The following is a 25,397-nucleotide window of genomic DNA, read 5'->3' on the forward strand; positions in this document are numbered from 1 at the left end:
CATCATCTGTCAGGTTTTGATCATAGACCCCAGATTTCAAGGCCAGAAGAGATTGTCTAGTCTGGCCTTCCGGGTAACACAGGCTGGGGAACGCTCCCAAAATAATTCCTAATAAACCTGCCTAGTGGTGATGCTGGGCTGGTCAGTTCCATGCTGGGGGATCTCTGCTGTGTTTAGCCATGGGTGGGCCTGTAGGGGAAGGTGTGGGGCAGAGGGGGCTGACTTTCTGTCTCTGGCAAGCTTTATAGGGAGAGAGGGTTGTTTTTCACAGCAGATCTGCTCTAGGTCATGCAGGAATTAATTCTGCTTGTGTCACCAGTTGGACTAGACCTGTGGTTCTCAACCTTTCCAGACTACTTTGGAAAGTAGTCTGATTTGTCTTGCGTACCCCCCAAGTTACACCTCACTTGAAAACTACTTACTTATAAAATCATACATAAAAATACAAGAGTGTCCTAGCACACTATTACTGACTAATTGCTGACTTCCTCATTTTTACCATATCATTATAAAATAAATCATTTGGAATATAAATATTGTACTTACATTTCAGTGTATAGTATGTAGAGCAGTATGAACAAGTCATTATCTGTATGAAATTTTAGTTTGTACTGACTTTGCTAGTGCTTTTTATGTAGCCTGTTGTACAATGAGGCAAATATCTGGATGAGTTGATGTACCCCCTGGAAGACCTCTGTGTACCCCTGGTTGAGAACCACTGTACTAGACGATCACCCTCTGTAGGAATCGCTGATCTTGGCCTTAAGGATTATAGAGACTGGCAGCGTGTGCAAGCAAATGTGAAACAGGAGAGGGACTGGCAGGGTGAGGGGCTGGTTTGGGGCGAGGTGGCTGGACTGGGACCATTACCGGGGGGATCTATGGGGAACGCTACAGGCCTGCTGGGAGGGGAGGCTGAGGGGCGATTTGGATAGGTTTCTGGCTCGGCTTATTTAAATTGTGGAGAGACAAGTAAATTCATCTCCATGTCCAACATCTTTTGGGGAATGATGGCCCCTAGCATCCTGCAGGGGGCAGCATCTGCCTCGCATAAATGGAGATGGGCATTTCGGGCGGAGCACCAATCCGGCAGTAGGAGGGTTTAAAAACAAGTCCTGGGTTGCTGGTGACACGGCAGATTAATGTATGGCAGGGCACAGGATGGAGTAGGAGTGAGCATGGAAAGTGCTGCTTGATCCGCTGCCAGAATGGAGAGAGAACCTAGGAGTCCTGGTTCCCAGCCCCCTGAGCTGGCCAGGAGACCCCGCTCCTCTTCCCAGTGCAGAGAACGCAACTGGACATGTCCCACATGCTTCGTCTGCTCCCTCTGGCCCTGGGCCAGCTCTGCCCACTTCACAGGCAGCGTCGAGGGGACCAGGGCTTGGCAGAGAATAAAGGGGCAGCACCTCGGTCGCGGCGCCATACCTGGCACCAGAAGGCTGCGGAGCTGTGCGGGAAAGCCCAGGGCTGGGATAGTGAGGGGCTGCAGGTTGGGAGTGAGTGGCACCAGCAGAGCTGAGGTGGGGAAATCCCAGGAATCTGTGGGTCAGGAGTGGGGCACGGCAGAGCTGTGTGTGGTGGGGGGGATCGGGGCTGGCAGGAGCTGTGCTCCCTGCAGTGCCTTTCACAAGGCCCCAGGACAGACTTTGATGGCCAGCTGGAGCTGTTGGCTGCGGGTTCCCTGCCTCAGGCCCCTCGGCAAGCGCCAGCAGTGGAGGTAGCGTGTCAGGGGCCCTGCGGGCTGTGCCAGTCCGCCTCCTGCCGGAAGAGGAGTGAGGGTGGCATTCATCCCCGGCATGAACGGGAAGGGGCTCAGCTTGGGGCCCCTCATGGGACAGCTCACATCAACGGCAGCCTGATCCCTGGAGAGACTATGGGGGTGGGGGCACCACTCCCACCCTCCTCTGGGGGTGGGGGGGGGCGGTATCAAAACCCTGTCAGGCTGGAGGCAGGAAGTTGGGGTGACCCCCAACTACCCCCCCCACACTGCTCTCCCCAGAGACTGCCAGCTCCCCAAAGCCCCCACGTTTGCCCTTCCCCTCCTCTGTCCCCCAAATAGCTCCTTCTGCACAGTTACCCTATCTCTCCCACTGCCCCTCACTCCCCTCCTGCATTTGCCTTTCCTTATCCCTCAAATGCCCCCTCCTCTAATTTGCCCCAGACCCTAATGCCTCAAATACCCCTTCCCCCCACATTTGCCCTTGTAATGCCCACCCCCTGAATTTGCCCCTCCCCATATTTGCCCCTCTGCTGTGCCTCCAAATGCCCCCCACATTTGCCCCCATTAATCCTGACCCTTAATGCCCCTCCCCCACATTTTCCCCTTCCACATTTGTCATTGCCCCTAGCCCGCCCCCTCCCTTCAGAAAACTACGACTCCCATCAGTCCCCGGGCTGTGGTAGTCTCCCTCCACTCATGACCTCTGACCCCGCTCCTCCCCCGCCCATAAAGAACTAGACTGAAGCCCAGCAGTAGCCCTAGCTCTCCGGGTCTGCGCATGTGCTGAAAAAGGGCTGGGGGAAACGCGCTTCCTCCGCATCATCCCCTCCTCCACTGAAGCCGGCAGCTGACAGCGCGAGCGGCAGCAGGAGCTGCAGCCCCGGCGCGCGGGGACCCTGTGGAACGCTGGGGAGCAGAGGCCGGCGCGCGCTAGAGGTAAACAACTAACGGTCCCCGACGGCTGCCCGGGGCTTTTCCCGCGCTTTCGGGCGAGGGGGCACGGCGGGGCGGGGGGCTGCTGCGCACGCGGAGTGTGAGCCCCCTATAAACAAGTGGGCAGTATGGGTCTCCTACACTCCTCACACCATCGCCCCGCCCTCGGGGGAGGTCTTGTACAACCCCTTGCACCACTGACCTGGTCACAGACTCTTGCACACCCCTCCCCTTATTGCACCAACATGGGGCTCTCACATATCCCTTGACCATCAGGTCCCCATATGTGACTTGCACGCCATTACACTATTGCTCCCTCACAAGGCTCTTGCATGCTCCTTGCACCAATGACCTGTGTGTGAAGCTCTTGCACACCCCTTGCACGATCATTTCCCCATATGTGGCTTGTATGCCACTTGCACCATCTCCCCCCCCCCCCCCCCAGGGCTCTTGTGCAGCCTTCGCATCCATGATCTGCACAGGGGGCTCTTGCATACCTCTTGCACCACTGGTTCCCCCACATGTGGCTTGTGTGTCCCTTGCACCATTGCTCCCTCACAGGGCTTTTGCACACCCCCACACTATGGACCTGTTCATAGGGGTCTCATATGCCCTTGCACCACTGGTTCCCCCCATCCCCCCGTGAGACTTTTGCATGCCCTGGCACCAATTCACAGGGGGCTTGCCTGACTTCTGCACCATTGGTTCCACTTATGGGGTTCACACAACCCTTCCAATAGTGACTTGAGAGACCCACATCCCTTGCACCATTGTTTTCTTCACAGAGCTCATGAATGCCCTTGCCCCAGTGATTTATTCATAAGGGTTTTAAACATTCCTTGCACCATCATTCTTCCTCTTTGGGGATTGAGCACAATCGTCCCTCTCACTAGGATTTTGTATATCCTCACTCTATCGCTGCCCCAACACACTGGAGGTCTTGCACCATCATCCCTGTCCTGCAGTGGGTTTGCACGCCCTTGCCCCATTGACACATTGGTGATATGTATGCCCTTGCATAATTATATCCCCTGTATGTGGACTATATGGGGGCTTCACATGTTCATGTGTGGGATTTTCTCACCCTTGCATGACTGCATGCCTTCATGTGAGTTTCATCAGAATCCTGTAGGGAGTTTGTGGGCCCTTGCCCTAGGATCCTCTGGAATAGCCATATTGCCTTGTGCTATTGTGTGTCCTTGCACTAGGCTGACATTTAATAGTTGTCTTCTCACACCAGGACCCCGTTGAAAAGTTGTACGTTTTTGCAACAGGAATACTCGTGCACCATAACCCTACCAGGACCTCAAGGAATAGTTTCATATGTCCTTGCACCAGGACTCTGTGCAATAATCATCTCTTTGGACTAGGATACTCCACCTTCTTGTACCAGAACTGTGTAGAATAGCTGCCATCCTGCACCAGGACCCTTGAGCTATTTCACCTTCTTGTTGCACCAGGATCACGTGGGATATTTGCAGCAGAACTCTTTAGGATACTTGCTTTCCTTGCACATTACACCAGAAACCGGTGGGTAATTCTCCTCCTCGCACCTGGATCTCTTGTTCTCTTCTGCCTCCATCATTGCACTAGGACCTTGTAAAATTCTTTTGCCTCCTTGCACTGTCTCATTTCCATAACCAACAGACCCCTTCCTCGAATCACCTTCCCTGCAGGATATTTGCAAACAAGTGCTTGCCCCAGGACTTGTGAGACATTCTCCTTGCACATACTGGCCCTGCAGTGCACTTCTCCAAGGATTGTCTGCATGCCAAAGCCTCGGGCTAGGGCCTCCGACAAACAAATCATTGACTAAATCAGACAGCTGTGAAATATTTGCACGTTAAACCATGGGTCACCTCCCGTGCTCCACCTTTAGCCACACCTGTAGAAAACTCACTTGATAACCACTGGATGTCTGGGCACCACATTGCACCAGACCACTGAGAATCCACCCTAGACATGAATCCATTTGGTGGTGGAGCCTGCTGTTACCCCACTCATTTCGTTACCCTCCTAAATTATCGTTTCCCTTCTATTTGTTATTGTTTCTGGATTATTAGAATTTAAAGCTTCCAGGAAGTTTACATTTCTCCACGCACGCATGCACCAACGCCAACGGTCTCCTGCCAAAATGGCTTCCGTCCGGTTCATGGTGACCCCTACGAAAATTGACGACATCCCAGGCCTCTCTGACACCAGTCCGGACCTCAGCTCCCGCTCCAGCTCCCGGGTCCGCTTCAGCTCCCGGGAGAGTGTCCCTGAGACAAGCCGCAGTGAGGGCATGAGTGATTTCTCAGGGGCCACCACCTCTGGGGCCACTGTGGCGGGCGAACCGGCTAGCGACAGGACGTCCAACCCCCATGACGTGGCAGAAGGTAGGCGGTACGTCACCGGTTATGTGCATGAGCACGAGAAGCTGGGAAGTCACCAGTGTTGATGTGGCTACCACTGTGGTGGTTTGGGCTGGTGTGGGAGGGTGGATGGAGACATGGGTGCATTGGAGGTGGACATCTTGTGGGAGAGTGGTGAGAGACATGGATGCAATGAGGTGGACAGTTTTTGTGCATTGGCGCTAGAGCAGGACATCTCCAGGGGATGTTGGATGCGTCCACTGCAACTTAGGGGTGCATTGGAAGTGGAGGAAGAAACTTTATGGGTGCATTGGAAATGGCACACTCAACTTGCAATGCATCTATCTGTTGGCCAACTTGTGGTTGCGCAACTGCTGGGTGTGCTGGAGATGGAAGGAGACCTCTTTCAGCTGCATTAGAGAGGGATGACTCATGGGTGCATTGGAGATGGAGGGGGATCAGTTATGGGTGACTCCACAATAATTCATGGCTGCAGTGGGGTGGGCCAGTTTATGGTGGCTAGTGCATCACCAGGTGCAGTTGTCTTGCCAGTTCTCTGTCACTGCCCATCAGTTGCCTCCTAAATGCTTTGGTCTTCCCGTTTGTTGTGAGCAAATGGGAACACACTTCCAGCTTTCATTTTGGGGGTGAGGTGTCTTGGTTGCCAGCTTTAAGATAGGTGTGGCTGGATGGGGTTGTGTTTTCACAGAGGGTTATAGTGCATTGACTCTATTGCTATCACTGACTCAGCCAGTATCCTTATTTCTTCAGCCTTTTTCCTGCATGGGAAATGCTGAGCAAGACTCAGCGGAAATGACTCGGGAGAATTGAACTTCCCTTTAATCCTGTTGATTCCCTTTTTCATGCAGACTCAGATGAGAGATGAGTCCTAGAACTTGGTGATGGGGCTTTGGTCACCACTAATTCAGAGTCACGGCTCCTCTCGGGGCCTCCCAGCGTGGGTTATGTTACAGGCCTGATAATGCTGTGATCTGCAGTACGTGCACATAAATGCCGTGTTTGTCTCATAGGATCTGTGCGCAGGGATTGCTCACCCAGTACTGAAATGCGTTGACTTCTGGGGTGAAGCAGCTGTGTAACAGTGTCTAATAATGATGCACAGTGCTGAGATGCAGCTGCCTCTGGTGTGGAGCATGGCTGCTGCTTTAACAGCACCAAGAGTTTAGGACAGGAAGTGAAGGAGGACTTTGGATCAGATTGAAATTGCAAGGAGAGATTTAAAGGAGGCGGAGGTGACTCGTTAGAGCTGGGATTTGCTGGGATGCTGGGTTCATTCCCAGCTTTTGCAGTGAACATGTGTGCAATTGTGAGTCCGCCCTGGCACCAGGTCTGTTCATCTCCCCCTTGTCATAAGAGGCTCATGGATGGCCATGCTCCAGGGCAAAGCTGATCAGCCTGGGGTCAGGAAGGGAGAGCTTGTTTATGGATATTGTCCAGCTCATACTTGCATGCCTATGAACCTTCTCCACTGGAGCACCCGGGACGGTCCTGTGCTCCCCGTTCCCTCTGTGGGATCACTTGTGGGACAGTACCCTGGTAACGTCATAGACGTTTCACAAGACATCAAGGCCGCTGTGTTCCTCGAAGGGGGCCCTTTTGTTGCCATCAGAGGCCTGAAGCCCAGTGAAGCAGCAAAACAGGCGCTGCAGGAACTGGAGAGCACGAATACGTGTGTGTGTGTGGCAGGCCTGCAGCAGGAGGACAGATGAGCAGACAGCTAGCGCCTCGGGGACTTAATGTCCCCAGCACCTCAGCTGTTTATCTCCCGGGAGAGGCTGGCTGTGCTTTTCTGGACGTCCTTTGTCCTTGGGCAGAGAGAGAGCGGATGGGAACTGGGGAGGAGGTTGCTGCATGATCTGATGTGGCCCCAAGGCTGCGATGAGCGAGAACACGGACAGACAGACACACACAACTTCCTGGATTTTTCAGTACATGCACAAAGACACAGATGTACAAGCTCACACGTGTGCATGGGGTTGACTTGTTTTCAACAGCGGCTCGTGCATGCACAGAGACAGGTGCATAGAGCTTACGTGATCTTACACACCCACGCCCGTGTGTAGTGCTCTGCTGCTGTTCAACGCACACTCGTGAATGGGGGCCACTTGACCCACCGACACGAGTGCCTGCTGCCCTCCATGCTGAGCTGTCTCCCCACTTATTTATTTCACCCACAGTCCCTGTCTCATACAGCCCCCTCCTTCCCATCATCCCATGACAAATGGCCCTTCGCGGCTCCCGCCTACGCCTGTTCTCTGTTCGTCAAACAGTCATAGGGCTGGGAGAGCTCGCAGCCTGTGAGGGTGGGGGTGGAGTGCTGTCCTGGGCTCCCTCTGTGCTAGGGGCTAGGTCCTGATACCCCCCCCCCCAAATCCCAGATGCTCACAGCTGGCTCTCTGGCCCTCCCCATCCATTGATTCCTCTGTCCAAGCTAGATGGATGTGTGTCCTTTCTGTGCTGCGAACAAAATGGAGTCAGGTCTCCACTGCAGTCAGAGGTGACTCTGGATTGACTGCAGGGGGAGCGGAGGCCTGGAACCAGTCCTGATTCTGTGGCAGCCGAAGAGAAACCCCGGGGGGTGACACCAGTTCTGCCCCATAGTGTGTGATCTGACCTCAGCCCCTCTCTGTTCTAGGGCATCACACAGCTGTGTGGGCATGCGCGGCTGGGGCAAAGATCAGCGGAGGAGGAACTGAAAGGGCATAACTGGAACAGGAGGTGGGGCTCTGGGTCAGGACTAGAGGTTGTTAGCAAAATTACACCCAGCCCCCAACTATCCCAGCCCTGGCCGCTGGCCTCTTCCTCCCGCACAGCTCTGCTGGTGCCCCTCAGTCCTGACCCACAGCCCCTTGCTATCCCATTCCTGGGCTCCCCCACCTCTGCTGGTGCCCCTCAATACCGACCTACAGCACCTGCTGCCCCAGCCCTTGTCTTCCCCCAACCCAATAGTTTTGCTGGTGCCCCTCAATCCCAACCTGCAGCCCCCCTGACTATTCCACTTGAACATATACAGTGGTGTAATGTGTGGTTTGGCCTGTTGATGGCAGCAGAAATAAAGTTAAAAGATGCCTGACAGGGGAACGCGAATTGTCCCTAATAAGGGAACTGAGGCCAGGTCTACACTACATACTTAGGTGGACATAAGGCAGCTTACGTCGACCTAATTATGTCTGTGTCTACACTACAGTGGTGCTTCTGCCGAAATAAGTAGGCCCACTACACCTCCACGAGAGGCGTAGGGCTTATGTCGATGTAGTAAGGGCGATGCAGTGTCTGTGTAGACACTGCGTTATTTATGTCAGCTGTTGGCTGTCAGCCCCAAGGTGGGCTGACAGCTGTTAGCACCCTCCAGCCCTCCCCGTGAGGGATTGGAGGGGTGGGGAAGGAGAGCATGATCCTGGGCCCTCCCCCAGTCTCTCACTGGGTGGCAGCAGGGGGGCTCCAGGTATCCGCCCCAGCAGTGGGGGGGTCACAGTGGGAGGCTCCCCCCGCTGCCCCCAGGCTGACAGCCAGAGCTGTGAGCCTGCATCTGTCTTTGTTTCACAGCAGGGAGCCTACCAGCAGTGAAATTGACATCCTTGTTAGTTTCATGGCTGCTTTTATTTCACATTTCCTTTCCATCTCCCTCTGTCAGCTCAGGGGGGAGGGGACTCCAGCTGTGAGCTCCCCACAAGCTGACATCCCAAGCCCAAGCCAAAATTTGAAATAATAGCAGCCATGAAACTGACAATGTCAATTTCATTGCTGGTAGGCTCCCTGCTGTGCAGTTGAGCCCCCTGTGGGCTCACCCTTGGGGCTGTCAATGCCAGGGTGGGGGGGAGGCCCAGCTGTGAGCCCGGCATCCGCCTAACAGCTGTGGGAGGGGCAACTGTGAGCCCCGTGCCTACAGTTGAGGCTGTCAGCCCCAGGGTTGCCGGGCTCCAGCTGTCAGTATCTAGCAATGTCCCTTTTCAATCAGTGGAAGCGCCCCTGGTGACGATGTGAACCACCGCTTTAAATACTGCGGTGGCTGTATGTCCACTTAATTTAAATTGACTTAATTTTGTAATGTAGACAAGCCCTACATTGCTCTGTCCCTAATCCCTTTTCCCTGATCATCTCAAAGCAGTTTGCTAAGGTAACTAATTCACCTGAGCCAGTGCAGGGGGTGGGAAGCCTCAACAGAGAACTGAAGGGGCCACTGTGCCAGGGCTCTCCTCTGCTTTCTCAAGGGGTCATTTCAGGGCAGGGGTGTGTGGCTAACCCCATTCTGGAGTGGGAAGTGGTGTGGGTCCAACCCAGCATTTGTGTCATTCACCCTGGCCTGGAGTTCCCCGTTTAGGCATTTCCTGAACTGATTAAGACCTTTTCCCTAATCTCTGCTCCTTCATGGTATAAATAAAGAGGGCGGGGTATGTAGGGAAAAGGCCACCATGTGCTGGAGTTTGCCCAGCTCCACCTCTCCTGCTGTAATCCACTAGCCCCACTCCTCTCCCAGAGCAAGGATAGAACCCAGGAGTCCTGCCTTCCAGTGCCCCTGATCTAACCCACTGGACTCCACTCCTCTCCCAGCGCTGGGAACAGAACCCAAGGGTCCTGGCTCCCAGCCCCCCTGCTCTAACCCACTAGACTCCACTCCTCTCCCAGAGCTGGGGATAGAACCCAGGACTCCTGATCTGATTCCATCCTGCCTCTCTGAAAGCCATGCTACAGCTCAGGTGGCTACAGACTTCTCCATCCAGACAGTAGCTGTGGGGCTGTTACCTAGAGCTGGCTGTATCGCAGCGCTGGGCCTGTGCGGGTCCCTGCCTCTCCCATGTTGCCTGCTACAGTTCAGCGGGAGAGTGGAAGTGGTTGTAGATGGAGCAGTTAATCCTCTTAGTGCCAGTAATACACACACACACACACAGCAGGGGAACACGCCCTTCCCCCCCCCCCCACCCATCCCGCCTCTTCCCGTGGAGCCTGCCGGTCACCTGATCCCGGCGCTTCCAGTCCCTTTCTTTGCTGGTGCTGGGGGGAAAAGTTAGTCCAGAAAATGCCTCACTTCACTGTTACCAAGGTGGATGATGATGATGAGGGTGGGGTGGAAGAAGGGTCCCAGGAAGGAGCCAACAGGGCTGGCATCTGGATGCCCAGAGAGATCACGGTATCAGGTGAGCAGTCATGTAAACACGCCACATTAATCTGCTTTACCTGCGTCTGTCTCTTGGCTGCTCCTCCCCTACCTGGGCTGCCCCCTCTGTCTCGGGGGGGGGGGGGAGGTACATGGGGGGGCAGTATCTCTTTATTGTCTCCTGCCTCCTGATTGCCCCCCAGATCCAAGCACCCTCCCCAGCCTGCCTTCCTCAACCATCATAGCAGCCTCCCCTGGGCTCTTCCCAACCCGTTGCATGATCTTCAGTTAAACACCAACCACAGCTCCGCTACTGATTAGTGAAGGAAGTGCGCTCCAGTGGTTAGAGCAGGGGCACTGGGAGCCAGGACTCCTGGGTTCTGTTCCCACCACTGGAAGGGGAGTGGGGTCTAGTGGATTAGAGAGCAGGGGAGCCAGGACTCCTGGGTTCTTCCTCTTCGTAGCTGTGTGCTTTCTGTGCTGGTTCTTCCCCTGCTCTGGGCCTCACTTTCTCTGCTGTGTGAGGATGTGGGGGAACTGTGGAATGTGCTGTGGGGTCTGATCCTGAGCCCTCCAATCTCAGTGGAACCTTTCCATGGATTTGGATCAGGCCCGGAGACCCTGACAGAGAACGGGCCGTGGGACTGCCCTGTGCTGTTACCTGTACAGGGCTGGTGTGCATTTGGGTCCAGTGTGGATCTGGACAGGCAGTTTTTGGGAAGGGATCTGCGGGGTGACTGTCCCCTTGGGGATTGATGCAGCTGATGATGGGCACTAGGGGCTTCTGTCATAGCAGGGGTGATGGGGGTAGTTAAAGGGGGGGTGCTGTTTTTGCTCAGACTCTAGACAGCCCCTGCCACCAAGAGAGAGGGAGCGAACCCCATTGTCCTGGCAAATTCAAGCTCTGGTGATTCTGTTCTGGTCCAAGCCACATGGCACCCTCCTTCGCTCTCTGTCCCAAACCTACATGGCAGCGCTGTGTGGCTGTTACCCAACCGCTCCCACCCCAGAGGTGGCCGCACCTCAGTCCCAGGCGAGCCATTTGTGTGCAGTTTCTCTGTGCAATTGTTATGTAGCTGTCAATCCGCACCCCAGAGGTGACTGTAGAATCTTAGCACTGGGCGAACGATCCCAGTGCAGCGTTGCTGTGTAGCTGTTACCCAGCTACCCTGCCCCAGAGGTGGCTGCATCTCAGTGATCCCAGTGCAGTGTTTTTATATCCCTCCATGCGCGTGAATCTGGATTGACTGAGAACCTCATTAGATGGCAAACCTCCCCTCCCCACCCCCACCCGTGTGCTTAACCCTTTCCTTTCTGCCTTGCTCCCTGTGGTTCCTAATCAATAATGAGTTACGCTCAGTGGCTGGAGCACTGGGTTTGCACTCACCTTTGGCACAGAGACTGGCCTCCCCTGTCGACCTAGAGGGGGCGCTCCTGGGAGAGGGTGCACACTGCGGGAAGCTCTCGCTGCATCTGCCCCTGCTCTGGGCTTGCACAGAGGAGTCGGTGCTGGCTTGGCTCCTTCCCCTGGCAGGGAATTGCCTTCCATTTCTCTGACATTTTCATTCTTTCCTCCTGTCTGACTTTTTCATTCTTTCTTTCTTTTTCCCTGCCCCCTCCTGGCTAAAGCAGGCTCTGTGCAGCCTGGGAAATACTCCCTGCAGTATCTTCCACCCACTGTGCCCGGATCTCAATTGGGCATTGCACATGGCTGAGGTGACTTTTCTGAGCTGCAGCTGGAAGACTTTATACAAAGCCCGCGTGTTAATCCAGCTCCCTAGTCAGGATTCCTGAGCTCTCACTGGGGCTCTGGGAGAGAAGTGGTGTCTAGTGGTTGGAGCAGGAGGGGCTGGGTGCCAGGACTCCTGGGTTCTATCCCAACCTCTGGGATTAGGGAGATGGGGAATGTCCAGCCATTCCCCCACCCTGGGGCTGGATCGGGGCAAGTGCCCCCTGAAGGGGAAAGGCCCCGTGTTCCTAAGTACGTAACCACCCACCCCACCCCCCGGCCCAGTGGCTGAGCAGGAGCAGGCCTCATGTCACACAGCAGCCCAGCTAATTCGATTTAGCTCCAGCAGGGAGGGCAGGCTGTAGCCTGGGCAGCGTCAGGGATTATATCCCAAGCCTAGCCCCTGGCTTCCTGCCAGTCCGCCCTCTGCTTGTCAGGGCTCATGCTGCCTGTCTGCTAGATGGAGAGGAGATGGCCTATGAAGGTACTCCCAGCTCTGGGTAGCACAGTTACAGCCACTCAGATGGCATGCAGAGAGCCAGGACTCCTGGGTTCTGTTCCTGCTCCCAGAGGGCAGAGTGTCTAGTGGTTAGAGCAGGAGGGGCTGGGAGTCAAGACTCCTGGGTTCTTTTCTCAGCAGAAAATATAAATGTGGGATAGGGGGTCAGTGACAGAAAATCTACCTAGCTCCGTGGAGTGGGAATGTAATGCAGCTCAAGCACTGGCCACAGGATCAAGTGCCTGTAAGTAGGGATAGAACCTAGGAGTCCTGTATGGTGTCCTAAGGCACTGACCCCTGGTATTGAGGGACCCTTTTCCACACCCACAGGTGGTCCAATGCCTTGCTTTTCTCTCTCCCTGCTCCCGAAACAGGACCACCTCTGGGGCAGGGTGTGAATTGGAGCGGGGCCAGCATTGGGATAGATCTGTTCTCCGGGTGGCTGGAAAGGGCAGGATCCCAGCTGCTTCCATGTAAACTCCAATTATCCTGGGCCGTTCCCCGACCCAGCGAGCAGGGACAAAATCCCCAATCTGGCGCCAGACGCTGCCTCATTGGCTGGGCAGCTGAGCAGCAGGGCCAGGGGACAGACACAACCGGGGGAGCTGTGGGGTTGGACTCTTTCTCTCTCTCCCTTCTCAAGCACTGGCCACAGGATCAAGTGCCTGTAAGTAGGGATAGAACCCAGGAGTCCTGTATGGTGTCCTAAGGCACTGACCCCTGGTATTGAGGGACCCTTTTCCACACCCACAGGTGGTCCAATGCCTTGCTTTTCTCTCTCCCTGCTCCCGAAACAGGACCACCTCTGGGGCAGGGTGTGAATTGGAGCGGGGCCAGCATTGGGACAGATCTGTTCTCCGGGTGGCTGGAAAGGGCAGGATCCCAGCTGCTTCCATGTAAACCCCAATTATCCTGGGCCGTTCCCCGACCCAGCGAGCAGGGACAAAATCCCCAATCTGGCGCCAGACGCTGCCTCATCGGCTGGGCAGCTGAGCAGCAGGGCCAGGGGACAGACACAGCCGGGGAAGCTGTGGGGTTGGACTCTTTCTCTCTCTCCCTTCTTTGTCTCTTTCTTTCCCTCCCGGCAGCACGTGGGCTATGGTGAATCCTTCTTCCAGAGCCCCCAGCTGTGTGTGTGTGGGGGGCTCAACAAAGGATTGATTCATAGCCTGACCCAGGGCAACCCTCGCCCAGCCACCCACCTCCCTCAGTCTCCTTGCTCTCTGCTGCTTGAGGGTTTAGGTGACAGGGAAAGATCTGAGGAGTCCGATCTTGGGAGACTGGCGCTCTGTGCCCCTCTGGGTCCAGCCTATTGTGTGTGTGTCTGGGCGGGAGACTGACAAGTTTCCTACCCTGCTGCATAGAGCACCCTGGAATCAGTGCCCACTAGAGGGAAAAGGCCCCATCTCCCATTCCTGACCCCTGTGAGCCAGTCAGTCCCCCGCTCTGGGGTCAGGTTGCAGCTGGTGTCTGTTAGAGGAGAAAGGCCCCATCCCCCACTCCCTGAACTCTGCTATATAATTGCGCTGGTTTCTTGTTCTATTATTGCAGCTACTTTTTGGTTTTGAAATCATGCTCTAAAACCCCCAGATTCTTTGCTCATTTCCCTTTCTTTGCTAACATGTATCAGTGGGAGGAAATACATTTTATCAGTCTTTTTTTTGTTTTTCATTCCTTTTTTTTTTCTTTTGTGATTCATTTTTTCCCATCTTCTGTTTGATTTTCAGACGTGAGTCAAACCTCCATCACAGGGGAACAGTGTCAGCTCTTAGGTATGGTATTGCTAAGGAGTCCTGTGTGTCTCTCTCTCCTGGCCAGAACGAGCCTGTGTGTGTGTCCATTTGTGCCTCTCGCCTCTTGCTGGAGGGGATGAGCCCTGCTTTGTGTGTGTCTGTCCCTGCGGCCCCCCTGCCGAAGCCCTGCTCTGTGTGTGCATGTGTGTTTCACCCCCCGATTAGACTACCTAGGGAGAGGGTAATTTACATACCCCTCGCTACTAATTCCCCTCTTTCCTCGTACCCATCTGCTCTTCCTTGGATTGTTGCAGGCACCTGCAGCCTGAGCACCAGGCCCAGAACTGAGGTGTGGCTTTGTCCATGGTCCTTCTCAGCCCGATTTTACAGTCAGAGAGGAGTTCTGGTCTGTTGGAACTGGGCGACAGGACTCCTGGGTTTTATTTAAGCCACTGGGGTGTTGGAGAGAATGCCCCTACGAAGCCCGCACCCCCAGGGGCCAGCACTGACTGGGAGGGGAGAGTGCCCCCTACTGAGCCTCTGATCTCTGCAGCACAATACCACCTAATGCCATGCTGAAGTAGTCTACTTTGGCTTTTCCTGCTGGGGAGCCCCCAGCCCGTGGATTGGGTGCCGTGGGGCTCACTTGTTAGTATCTTGTTCTCCGCTGACCTTGTCCCGCATCGGCGGTTGGCTGGTAGCATGGCTTTCCCTGTGCTGTGTACAAAGCAAACACCGAGGCCAGCTGAGCTGCTCAGGCCCTGCCACCGGCAGCTGCACAAACAGCAGTGCCCATGGGGGGTGACCTTACGCTGCCCCAGAGCGGTGCTAAGGGCGCTGTGCTTTAGGGAGTGGGGTGGGGGTCTCCCCTGGTAGTCAGTGCTGGCCCCAGTTCCCCAGTGCAGCACTGGGGGGCGCTGTGCTCTAGGGAGTGGGGTGGGGGTACTCTCACAGTGAGAGCCGTGCCAGGCGAGCTAAACCTGGGCAGTGCCAACTGCCCCAACCTGCCAACTGCCAACCTGCCAACTGCCCCAGAGGCCCATCCCGAGCCGTGGGCAGCAGAAGGGGCCTGGGGAGCTCTCTGGCACCCTGCCCCCCAGGTAGTAGAGAGTTGTTATTCCTGTGCTGCTGCCTCCCGGCTGAACGTGCGGAGGCAGCTGCAGGTTCATACTGTGCAGGCATCTGCCTGTGATTCCATGGCCGGGGGGCCTGGGCTGGGCAATAAAGGAACAGGTTGTTGTTCTGCCCAGCCCAGCTAGGAATCTTCCTCTGAGCAGGCAGCAGCCTGACTGTTGACTCACCTCTCGCAAGGGGCAGAGAGAGGGTGAGACCACAGGTTAGAGCCCGGGGGGCTGGGTCCCAGGACTCCTGGGTTCTATCCCCAGCCCTGGGAGTGGAGTGGAATTGGGATCTAGTGATTAGAAAAAGGGGCACTGAGAGCCAAGACTCCTGGGTTCTATCCCCAGCCCAGGGAGTGGAGTAGGGTCTAGTGGGTTAGAGCAGGGTGGGATTAGGAGCCAGGACTCCTGGGTTCTACTCTTGATGCTGTGCCTCAGTCTCCTTCCATTCCAGAGGCGTTGTAGAGGTGTGAGTGTCTGTAAATTGGTGCTGCGGCCCCCCTGCCAGGAGGGAGCGGTGAATGGCTGGGCTCTTGGAGAAGCCTGGTAAGCTGGTACAGGGCTGAGACCCCCCAGCTCACTGCACCTCACACTGGGTTCTCCCTGTCCCCCTTGTCTTTCCTCAGACCCTGGGCGCAAGAAAGACATCTATCTCAACAACACCAGCTATGAGGATGGGGATGAGTACTTCGACAAGAACCTGGCGCTCTTCGAGGTACCCCAGGTGGAATCTGCTCCCCTCAGGCAGGGAGGAGAGGGCAGGCTCACTCCAGGGCAGAGCGGGGGGGGGGGGGGGGGTCATTTGCTGCCCCCTGGTGGCCAGTGCTAAGAGGCTGAAGCCTGGTTCATGTCCATCCAGGAGCTGTGATGCAGCCCTGACCCATGATGGGGTAACAGGGCCTGGGGGTTTGACCCTTCCCCCAGAACTAATCCAGCAGCCAGGGTCCGCTGTGCTCATCCTCTGACTGGTTCTCTGCTGCTGGGATAGGGGTGGCGAGGCTTCAAGTTCACACTCCTTTGAGACGCACGTAGGCAGTTGACACCTCTTGGAGCAATGGGCTCAGGCTCAGGCTGCATCCCAGCGACGGGCTCAGACTCTCTGCAGTCTCAGGCAGCGTCGGTTGTACGGGGACAGCTCCCCATTTCACTCCCTCTCGTCCTGCAGGAGGAAATGGATACCCGGCCGAAGGTGTCCTCCCTGCTTAACCGCATGGCAAACTACACCAACCTGACGCAGGGGGCACGGGAGCACGAGGAGGCTGAGAACATTACAGAGGGCAAGAAGAAGCCCACGAAGGTGAGGGGCTGCGGGTGGGATTGAGGGGCATTGGCCGAGCTGGGACCAGGCTGGATCCTAGGGTTGGGATGGCATGGGGCTGAAGGGTGGGATGGAGGGGCACTGGCAGGGTTGGGGGGCAGTGCGGGGAGCCCAGGGATGGGATAGTAGGGGGCTGCGGGTGGGATTGAGGGGCATTGGCCGAGCTGGGACCAGGCTGGATCCCAGGGTTGGGATGGCATGGGGCTGAAGGGTGGGATGGAGGGGCACTGGCAGGGTTGGGGGGCAGTGTGGGGAGCCCAGGGATGGGATAGCAGGGGGCTGCGGGGTGAGATTGAAGGGCACTGGCAGGACTCCAACCCTCTTAGTCTATCCCCTCCCAGAGCAGAGTCCTGCCTCCCAGCACTCCTTGCCCTAACCACAGTCTCTCTCTTTGCAGATGCCCCAGATGGGCACCTTCATGGGTGTCTATCTGCCCTGCCTGCAGAATATCTTCGGGGTCATCCTCTTCCTGCGCCTCACCTGGGTGGTGGGCACGGCCGGTGTGCTGCAGGCCTTTGCCATTGTCTTCATCTGCTGCTGCTGCGTGAGTGTCTGCCCTCAGTGGGGCACTAAGGGGCGCTGGCACTCTGCCCTTGTGGGCAGTGCTGACTCTAGCATGGCACTATTGGGCGCTGTGCTACAGGGAGTGTCCCAGCCAGAAGAGTGTAGTGAGCTCTCTAAGGATCGCGAACCCTGGTGTCCTACCCAAATCCGTCCTCAGTCGATACAGTTCTGCCTCCCCAGGCCCGCTCTGCATCCACCATTGGCAATGTCATTCTCCACCATTTCTGGTTCCAAGCCCTTGTTCACTGGGCCTCTCCAGCTGCCTCATCCCACCCCAGAGGCAGCTGCATTCGGTGCAGGCCATGCAAACCTGATGTCTGCTACCAATTCAGTGCTGTTCCTCTAACAACACCGCCTGCTGTCCTCTTTTACCTTCTCCGCAGACGCTGCTAACTGCCATCTCTATGAGTGCCATCGCCACAAATGGAGTCGTGCCGGGTGAGTGGGTCAGACCATTCTTCTCTCCTGGATTGGCCGGCGTCCCCATCCCATCAGCCAGGCCTCAGTTCTTCCCTGCGGTGGTTGGTTCCTTCCTGACCCCCATCTCAGGGCATCTCCTGCCCTGGCACCTATGGATGGGGAGCCCTTGGGACACACCCCAATCTCCCTAGCTGCTCCCTGACTGTCTCTGTCCTCTCTCTCTAGCTGGGGGCTCCTACTTCATGATCTCCCGGGCGCTGGGCCCTGAGTTCGGGGGTGCTGTGGGGCTCTGCTTCTATCTGGGCACCACCTTTGCCGCCGCCATGTACATTCTGGGAGCCATTGAGATCTTCCTGGTGAGAATGCTGCCCCCTGGGGGACTGGGGTCTGTATGGTGTGTGTGACATGTCCCATTCCCCACCCCCGTGAGCCAGCCGGCCCCCTGCCCTGGGGTGGCTTGGAGCCGGCGCCTCCTGGAGGTGACATCTGTCTCTGCGCCCCGCACAGATGTACATCGCCCCCGAGGCAGCCATTTTCCGCAGTGCTGACGTGCTGAAGGAGTCTGCAGCCATGCTGAACAACATGCGGGTCTACGGCTCGGCCTTCCTCGTCCTCATGGTGCTGGTGGTCTTCGTCGGCGTGCGCTACGTTAACAAGTTCGCCTCGCTCTTCCTCGCCTGCGTCATCGTCTCCATCCTGGCCATCTACGCCGGGGCCATCAAATCCTCCTTCGCCCCGCCCCGCTTCCCGTAGGTGCCGGTGGGCTCTGTGGGGGGGCTGGCAGGCGGTGCGGGGGGGATTGGCACTCCTTGGGGGTGGGACTCTCTAAGGGCTGATCTCCGCTAGGGGTGCATGGGGGGCTCTGTGCTCCTAAGGGGGTTGCTCAGGGCTGATCTCAGCAGGGGGCTCTATGCTCTGGGGCTCTGTGTCTATCTGCCTTCCCGCCCGGCACAGGGTCTGTATGCTGGGGAACCGCACCCTCTCTGGCCGGCACATCAACATCTGCGCTAAGACCCAGGAACTGGGCAACTTCACGGTGCCCACCCAGCTCTGGGGCCTCTTCTGCAACTCCAGCAAGCAGCTAAATGCCACCTGCGATGAATACTTCACTCACAACAACGTCACCTCCATCCAGGGCATCCCGGGCCTGGCCAGTGGCATCATCACCGGTGAGGGCCTAGCATGGCTGGGCAGATCCTCCCACCAGCCGGTGGTGAGGGGAGCCTGCCACGGCTGCAGCATAGTGCCATCTGGGCACGAGCTCTGCCAGCTACGGAGCCCCTCAGCCCTCTTTCTGAGGCCCCCGGAACAGCACTGACCCCCAAGATACTCCAGTAGCTTAAACGCAGGCACTGCAGCTCGGGAGATTGGGACCGAGAATAGGACCCAGGCGTCAGGGATGGCAGCGTGGGGCATTCGGGAGATTGGGAGGGAGAATGGGACCCAGGCATCAGGGATGGCAGCGTGGGGCGCTCCCAGAACCCCAGCCAAAGGATGGGCCGGCAGTTTTCATGGTACCGGCTAGAATTCCTGGGTTGTACAGACAGACGCCCGGGTGCCGACTCAAGAGACCCTGGTGGCTGTGGGACGGGATAGTCCAACCCCATGTGGCTTCACCCCACGGCCCTGCTGACTAGCTGCTTCTCCCTCCCTGCAGAGAACCTGTGGAGCAGCTACCTGCAGAAGGGGGAGATCATCGAGAAGCCCTCGGCCCACTCCGTCGACGTGCTGGGGGCCATGAGCCAGGAGTACGTGTTAGCCGACATCGCCACCTCCTTTACCCTGCTCGTGGGCATCTTCTTCCCCTCCGTCACTGGTGAGCACGGCTGCCGTGGGGGATGGGAGCCGGGGGACCCTGGCGTCCGAGACAGCAGCACAAGGTGATCACCCCTAGGGGCCTCTGCAGGCTCCCACCGCTAGGGAATAGGACCCTGGTGTCCAGGATGGCAGCGTGGGGCGATCACCCCTAGGGGGCCCTGCAGGCTCCCACCGCTAGGGAATAGGACCCTGGTGTCCAGGATGGCAGCGTGGGGCGATCACCCCTAGGGGGCCCTGCAGGCTCCCACCGCTAGGGAATAGAACCCTGGTGTCCAGGATGGCAGCGTGGGGCGATCACCCCTAGGGGGCCCTGCAGGCTCCCACCGCTAGGGAATAGAACCCTGGTGTCCAGGATGGCAGCGTGGGGCGATCACCCCTAGGGGGCCCTGCAGGCTCCCACCGCTAGGGAATAGGACCCTGGCCTCTGGGACAGCAGTGCAGGGTGCTCACCTGGCAGCCGTTTCTCCTGTGCCGATATCTGCAGGGATCATGGCTGGCTCGAACCGCTCTGGAGACCTGAAGGATGCTCAGAAATCCATCCCCATCGGCACCATCCTGGCCATCCTCACCACCTCCTTCGTCTGTATCCTGCCAAGGCTGGTGTGGTGGTGGGGGAGGGGGGGCTGGCATGGACAGGGCAAGGGGGGACATGCCTTGCTCAGGGTCAGAGCATGCCAGAGCCCACACGAGGCTGGGTGGAGAAGGGGCCCCCCCATGGGGTGAGGCTATGTGGGGGGAACCCTGACCACCCTGCTGTGACCCTGGGGCCATGGCCGCCTTGACTCCACACTGCCATAGATCTCAGCAACGTGGTTCTGTTTGGGGCCTGCATCGAAGGGGTGGTGCTGCGGGACAAGTGAGTATTGGGGGGCCTGCCCTGTGGTGTCCCCGCTGGCACCTGCCACTGGAGCTGCCCATCCTCCCCATATTGCCTCCTCCTCAGGGGGTGTGGGTCCCCCTACCCTTAGTCCTCTTTCCTTGGGGTCCCCCCAAGCCCTTAACACCCCTCCACTGGGTCCCCATAGTGCCTCTCCATTGGTTCCCCCCCAGCCTATAGCACCCTTCCACTGGGCCCCCCCCAGCCCATAATACCCCTCCACTGAGTCCCCATCGCCCCTCTTCTCATTGGGCCCCCCTCTGTGCGGTCCTCCTGTCTGTAGCCCCTGTCCGGGGATCCTCCCTGCCCAGTCCCCCCGGCTGACGGTCCCTCTCCGGCTGGCAGGTTTGGCGACGCTGTGCACGGGAACCTGGTGGTTGGGACGCTCTCCTGGCCCTCACCCTGGGTCATCGTCATCGGCTCCTTCTTCTCCACGTGCGGGGCTGGGCTGCAGAGCCTGACCGGTGCCCCCCGGCTGCTGCAGGCCATTGCCAAGGACAACATCATCCCCTTCCTGCGGGTAATAGCGCGCCCCGCTTTGCTCTCCCTCCCACAGTACCCAGCTGCCCCACTCCAGAGCTGACCGCATCTCAGCGCTGGGCGAGCCATCCCCATGCGTTGTCACTGTGCGGCTGTCCCACAGCTGCCTTACCCCAGAACTGGCTGCATCTCTGCGCTGGGCAAGCCATCCCCATTGTGGGGTTGCTGTATGGCTGTTACCCAGCTGCTCCCACCCCAGAGCTGGCTGCATCTTAGTGCTGGGCGAGCCATCCCTGTGTGGCTTTGTGTAGCTGTCCCCCAGCTGCCCCACCCTAGAGCTGGCTGCATTCCTGCCTTCCTGAAGTGGATTTCCTGTGTGCTGTCGCCCTAGGTTTTCGGCCATAGCAAAGCCAACGGGGAGCCGACGTGGGCTCTGCTCCTGACAGCGGGTATCGCCGAGCTGGGCATCCTCATTGCCTCGCTGGACCTGGTGGCCCCCATCCTGTCTATGTAAGGTCCTCGCCGAGCCACGCGGGGGGAGGAGGTGGGCAGGACTCTGTGGAGGGGGCAGATTCCCCCCCCAGCTGGGATTTGGTGTCCGCATCCCAGAGCGGGGAATCTCGTGGTGGCATGTCAGCCTGTGCCCTAGGGGGAGCTCCCGAGGCACCACCCCCTGACTGTCTCTTGTCTGTCTGGGTCCGTAGGTTCTTCTTGATGTGTTACCTCTTTGTCAATCTGGCCTGCGCCTTGCAGACCCTGCTGCGCACCCCCAACTGGAGACCCCGCTTTCGCTACTACCACTGGTAAGGGAGCCTAGGTGCCTGGGTTCTGCCCCAGCACCAGGAGGAGAGTGGGGTCTAGTGGTTAGAGTAGGAGGGGCTGGGAGCCAGGACGCCTGGGTTCTATCCCAGCCCTGGGAGGGGTGTGGGGGTCTAGTGGATTGGGTTGGGGGGGGGGGGGGCGGCTGGGCAACAGGACGTTCGTTCTCTCTCTCTGTCTCTGTCTCTCTCTCTCTCTCTCTCTCTCTCCCTCCCCCTGCAGGGCGCTCTCTTTTGTGGGCATGAGCATTTGCCTGGCGCTCATGTTTGTGTCCTCCTGGTATTACGCCATCGTCGCCATGGTGATCGCCGGCATGATCTACAAGTACATCGAGTACCAGGGGTGCGTCGTCTCCTGCAGGGCCTGGCACTCCTTGGGCTGGACGAGCCGCCCCTGGAACTCCTGGGTTCACCCATTTCCTCCCTGACCTCAGGGAGTTCCCCACCCCCTCTGCCTCGGCTTCCCCATCTCCTGCCTGCTAGGGAGCAGAGTGGGGCTTGGGCTCCATGGGGCAGGCAGCCCTCGCCTTCTTGGGGGCCGCCAGCCAGGGGCCTGTGGGCAGCTGTGGTAATGGGAGACACCCCTACCCCCAGTGGCCACCCTGCCGGGATGTAGTGCTGTGGCTCTGTACAGGAAGACCTGTCTCATGGGTTAGAGCTGAGGGAGCTGGAAACCAGGACACCTGGGTTCTGTCCCAGCTCTGGGAGGGGAGTGGGGTCTAGTTGTTGGACAAGAGTGGGTTGGGAGCCAGGACGTCTGGGTTCTGTCCAGTCTGAACTTGGCCAGGTCCCTTCCCCTGCCTCAGTTTCCCCAGCTTTCTCATGTGACCCCGTCTCCTCGGTGTGGGGTGGACAGCTTTTGGCTGAGCACCGTCTCTCTCTCTCCCCCCACCCCAGAGCCGAGAAGGAGTGGGGCGACGGCATCCGGGGCCTGTCGCTGAGCGCTGCCCGCTTTGCCCTGCTGCGCCTGGAGGAGGGGCCCCCCCACACCAAGAACTGGAGGTAGGACAGCCTCCCCACACCCGCTGCACCATGGGGTGAGCACCCTCTGGCCCCCACATGACCCCTCGCTCCCCGCAGGCCCCAGCTGCTGGTGCTGCTGAAGCTGGACGAGGACCTGCACGTGAAGCACCCACGCCTGCTGACCTTCGCCTCGCAGCTCAAGGCGGGCAAGGGCCTGACGATCGTGGGCACCGTCATGGTGGGCAACTTCCTGGAGAACTACGCCGAGGCGCTGGCGGCTGAGCAGGTCAGGGAAAGAGAGCACCCCCTGCCGAGCTCCACCCTGCTGTACGGTGCCCCCTGCTGGACGCTCTCCCCTCCTCGCAGCAGCATGGTGCCCCCTGCCAAGCCACCCGGCCCTGCTCCATGCCACAGTTCCTCCATTCCCCACCGGCTGCCCGGTGCCCCCTCCTGAGCCCCTGCCCCCAGACCTTTGCTCCGTGTGCCACAGTGCCCCCTGCTGTGTCACACCCCACTGCATGATACCCCTTGGCAAGCGCCCCACCACCCTGCTCCATGTGGCACAGTGCCCCCTGCCGAGCGCCTCTCCCATGCCAGCAGTACGGTGTCCCTTGCTGAGCCCCAGGACAGTGCCCCCCGTAGAACCTCCCCTGGCCCCTGCTCTGTGTGGCACAGCATCCCCTGCCGCCTGCACACCCCCACCCCCTGCTGAGCGCCCCGGACCCTGCTCTTTGCAGCACGGTGCCCTCCCCAAGTGCTGTGGCTTCCCTTGCAGAGGCCCCCAGCAGCACAGCGCTCCCTAGCTGCTCCCCTGTATGTGTCTTGCAGACCATCAAGCACCTGATGGAGGCAGAGCGCGTGAAGGGCTTCTACCAGCTGGTGGTGGCAGCCAAGGTGCGGGAGGGCATCTCCCACCTCATCCAGTCCTGTGGCCTGGGCGGCATGAAGCACAACACGGTGGTGATGGGCTGGCCCAACGCCTGGCGCCAGAGCGAGGACGCCCGCGCCTGGAAGACCTTCATCAGTACGTGGGGGTGTGGGCTTGGGGGGATCCCCCTCTCTCCCCCACTGGTGCCCTCTGACCTCCACCCACTTTTGTCACCATAGGCACTGTCCGAGTCACCACAGCCGCTCACCTGGCCCTGCTGGTGGCCAAGAATGTGGCCTTCTACCCAGGCAACGCGGAGCCCTTCGCTGAGGGCAACATCGACGTGTGGTGGATCGTCCACGATGGAGGCATGCTCATGCTGCTGCCCTTTCTGCTCAAGCAGCACAAGGTGCCAGTGGGGGCTCGGTGTGGGGAGGGGGGATTGGGGCAGCAGGACTGGAGAGCTGACCTGCGGGTGCTGACCCATCCAGTGCTTGGTTTCTCTCTCTTCTCCCCCCCCCCCCCCCTCCCGTGTCCCCAGGTGTGGCGTAAATGCAACATCCGCATCTTCACGGTGGCCCAGCTGGAGGACAACAGCATCCAGATGAAAAAGGACCTGGCCACCTTCCTGTACCACCTGCGCATCGAGGCAGAGGTGGAGGTGGTGGAGATGGTGAGAGACTTGAGGGGGCAGCTGGGGGGAGAGCACCATGCTCTGTGCCCCCCCCCCCCCTACAGGAGTGGGGGAGACTGCATATGGGCAGAATGGCCCCTAGGGGGCAGCACTGCCACAGCTGAAGAGTGGAATCTCTCTTGGGGGCCCCAGGTATAGGCCCCATCTCTTCACATGGGACAGCTTTGTCCAGGGTTTGGAGTGGGAGGGAGCCGGGACTCCTGGGTTCTAGGCCAGCTCTGGGAGGGGGGTGGGGCAGGTTGCACCTCTGGCCTCAGCTCATGCCACACGTGCCCCATACAGCATGACAGCGACATCTCGGCCTACACCTACGAGCGGACCCTGATGATGGAGCAGCGCTCCCAGATGCTGCGGCACATGCGGCTCTCCAAGACGGAACGGGACCGGGAGGTAAGTGGGGACTGAGGGGTGGGAGTGGGCTGCTCCCCTCCCCCATGGGGCACCCCTCCACTCACCCCCAGGCTTCCCGCAGGCCCAGCTGGTGAAGGACCGCAACTCCATGCTGCGCCTGACCAGCATCGGCTCTGACGAGGATGAGGAAACAGAGACCTACCAAGAGAAGGTGCAGATGACCTGGACTAAGGATAAGTACATGGCGGCCCGTGGGCAGAAGGCCCGGACTCTGGAGGGCATGCAGGATCTGCTCAACATGAAGCCGTAAGCCCCTCTTGCTTCCCATCAGCCCCTGGGGACCGGCCCCCCCACCTTCCATCCACCCTGGAGGTGGTGATAGAGCTGCCCCAACATGAGGCTAGAAATGCTTTCCTCAGCCTGGGGGTGGCATCAGGACACCCCCCCCCCCCCCCCCCCCCCATGGAGCCACACTGCACTGTCTGGCTCTCCCTCACCCGGTGGCCGCTGCTAACCCTCCCGCCCCCTGCAGGGACCAGTCCAATGTGCGGCGCATGCACACGGCCGTCAAACTCAACGAGGTGATCGTCAACAAGTCCCACGACGCAAAGCTGGTCCTGCTCAACATGCCGGGGCCACCCCGCAACCCTGCAGGCGATGAGAACTGTATCCTTGGCGTGGGGAGCCAGGAGGGTAGGTGGGGGGAGCGCTGTTGATCTGTCTTGCCAGTGTTGGTTCCTTAACCTGTCCCCCAGACATGGAGTTCTTGGAGGTGCTGACTGAGGGGCTGGAGCGGGTGCTGCTGGTGCGGGGGGGAGGCAGTGAGGTCATCACTATCTACTCCTAGAGCGCCCCCCTACTGGCCTCTGCCACTTCATTCCACTGCTGCCCTCTAGACAGGCTGGGGGGGGAAGAGGCATGCCAAAATTCAGCAGGGGCACACCTCCATGGAGCAGTTACCCCACCTCTCTACTCCTACAGGGCAAGAAAGGGGGTGGCACCAAAGGGACTGTGGTATTAGACC

At 58.4% G+C, this 25,397-nt stretch overlaps 1 protein-coding gene across 1 annotated transcript; it reads left to right on the forward strand.

The window, feature by feature from the left end:
* The first annotated feature begins 2,581 nt into the window (after positions 1-2,581).
* On the forward strand, positions 2,582-25,231 carry SLC12A6 (solute carrier family 12 member 6). Its single transcript, XM_065414607.1, has 26 exons — positions 2,582-2,656; positions 3,894-5,031; positions 14,079-14,123; positions 15,829-15,917; positions 16,368-16,499; positions 16,918-17,064; positions 17,468-17,522; positions 17,730-17,860; positions 18,012-18,253; positions 18,459-18,673; positions 19,162-19,320; positions 19,807-19,905; positions 20,121-20,178; positions 20,545-20,719; positions 21,071-21,189; positions 21,384-21,482; positions 21,721-21,840; positions 22,395-22,499; positions 22,578-22,746; positions 23,289-23,484; positions 23,568-23,737; positions 23,870-24,001; positions 24,305-24,412; positions 24,495-24,679; positions 24,906-25,039; positions 25,129-25,231. The coding sequence occupies exons 2-26, from the start codon at positions 4,758-4,760 to the stop codon at positions 25,218-25,220; spliced, it is 3,450 nt and encodes a 1,149-aa protein (XP_065270679.1). The 5' UTR covers positions 2,582-2,656; positions 3,894-4,757; the 3' UTR covers positions 25,221-25,231.
* Positions 25,232-25,397: the final 166 nt, after the last annotated feature.

The sequence above is a fragment of the Emys orbicularis genome, chromosome 12 (genome assembly GCF_028017835.1).
Source record: "Emys orbicularis isolate rEmyOrb1 chromosome 12, rEmyOrb1.hap1, whole genome shotgun sequence".
Lineage (NCBI taxonomy): Eukaryota > Metazoa > Chordata > Testudines > Emydidae > Emys > Emys orbicularis.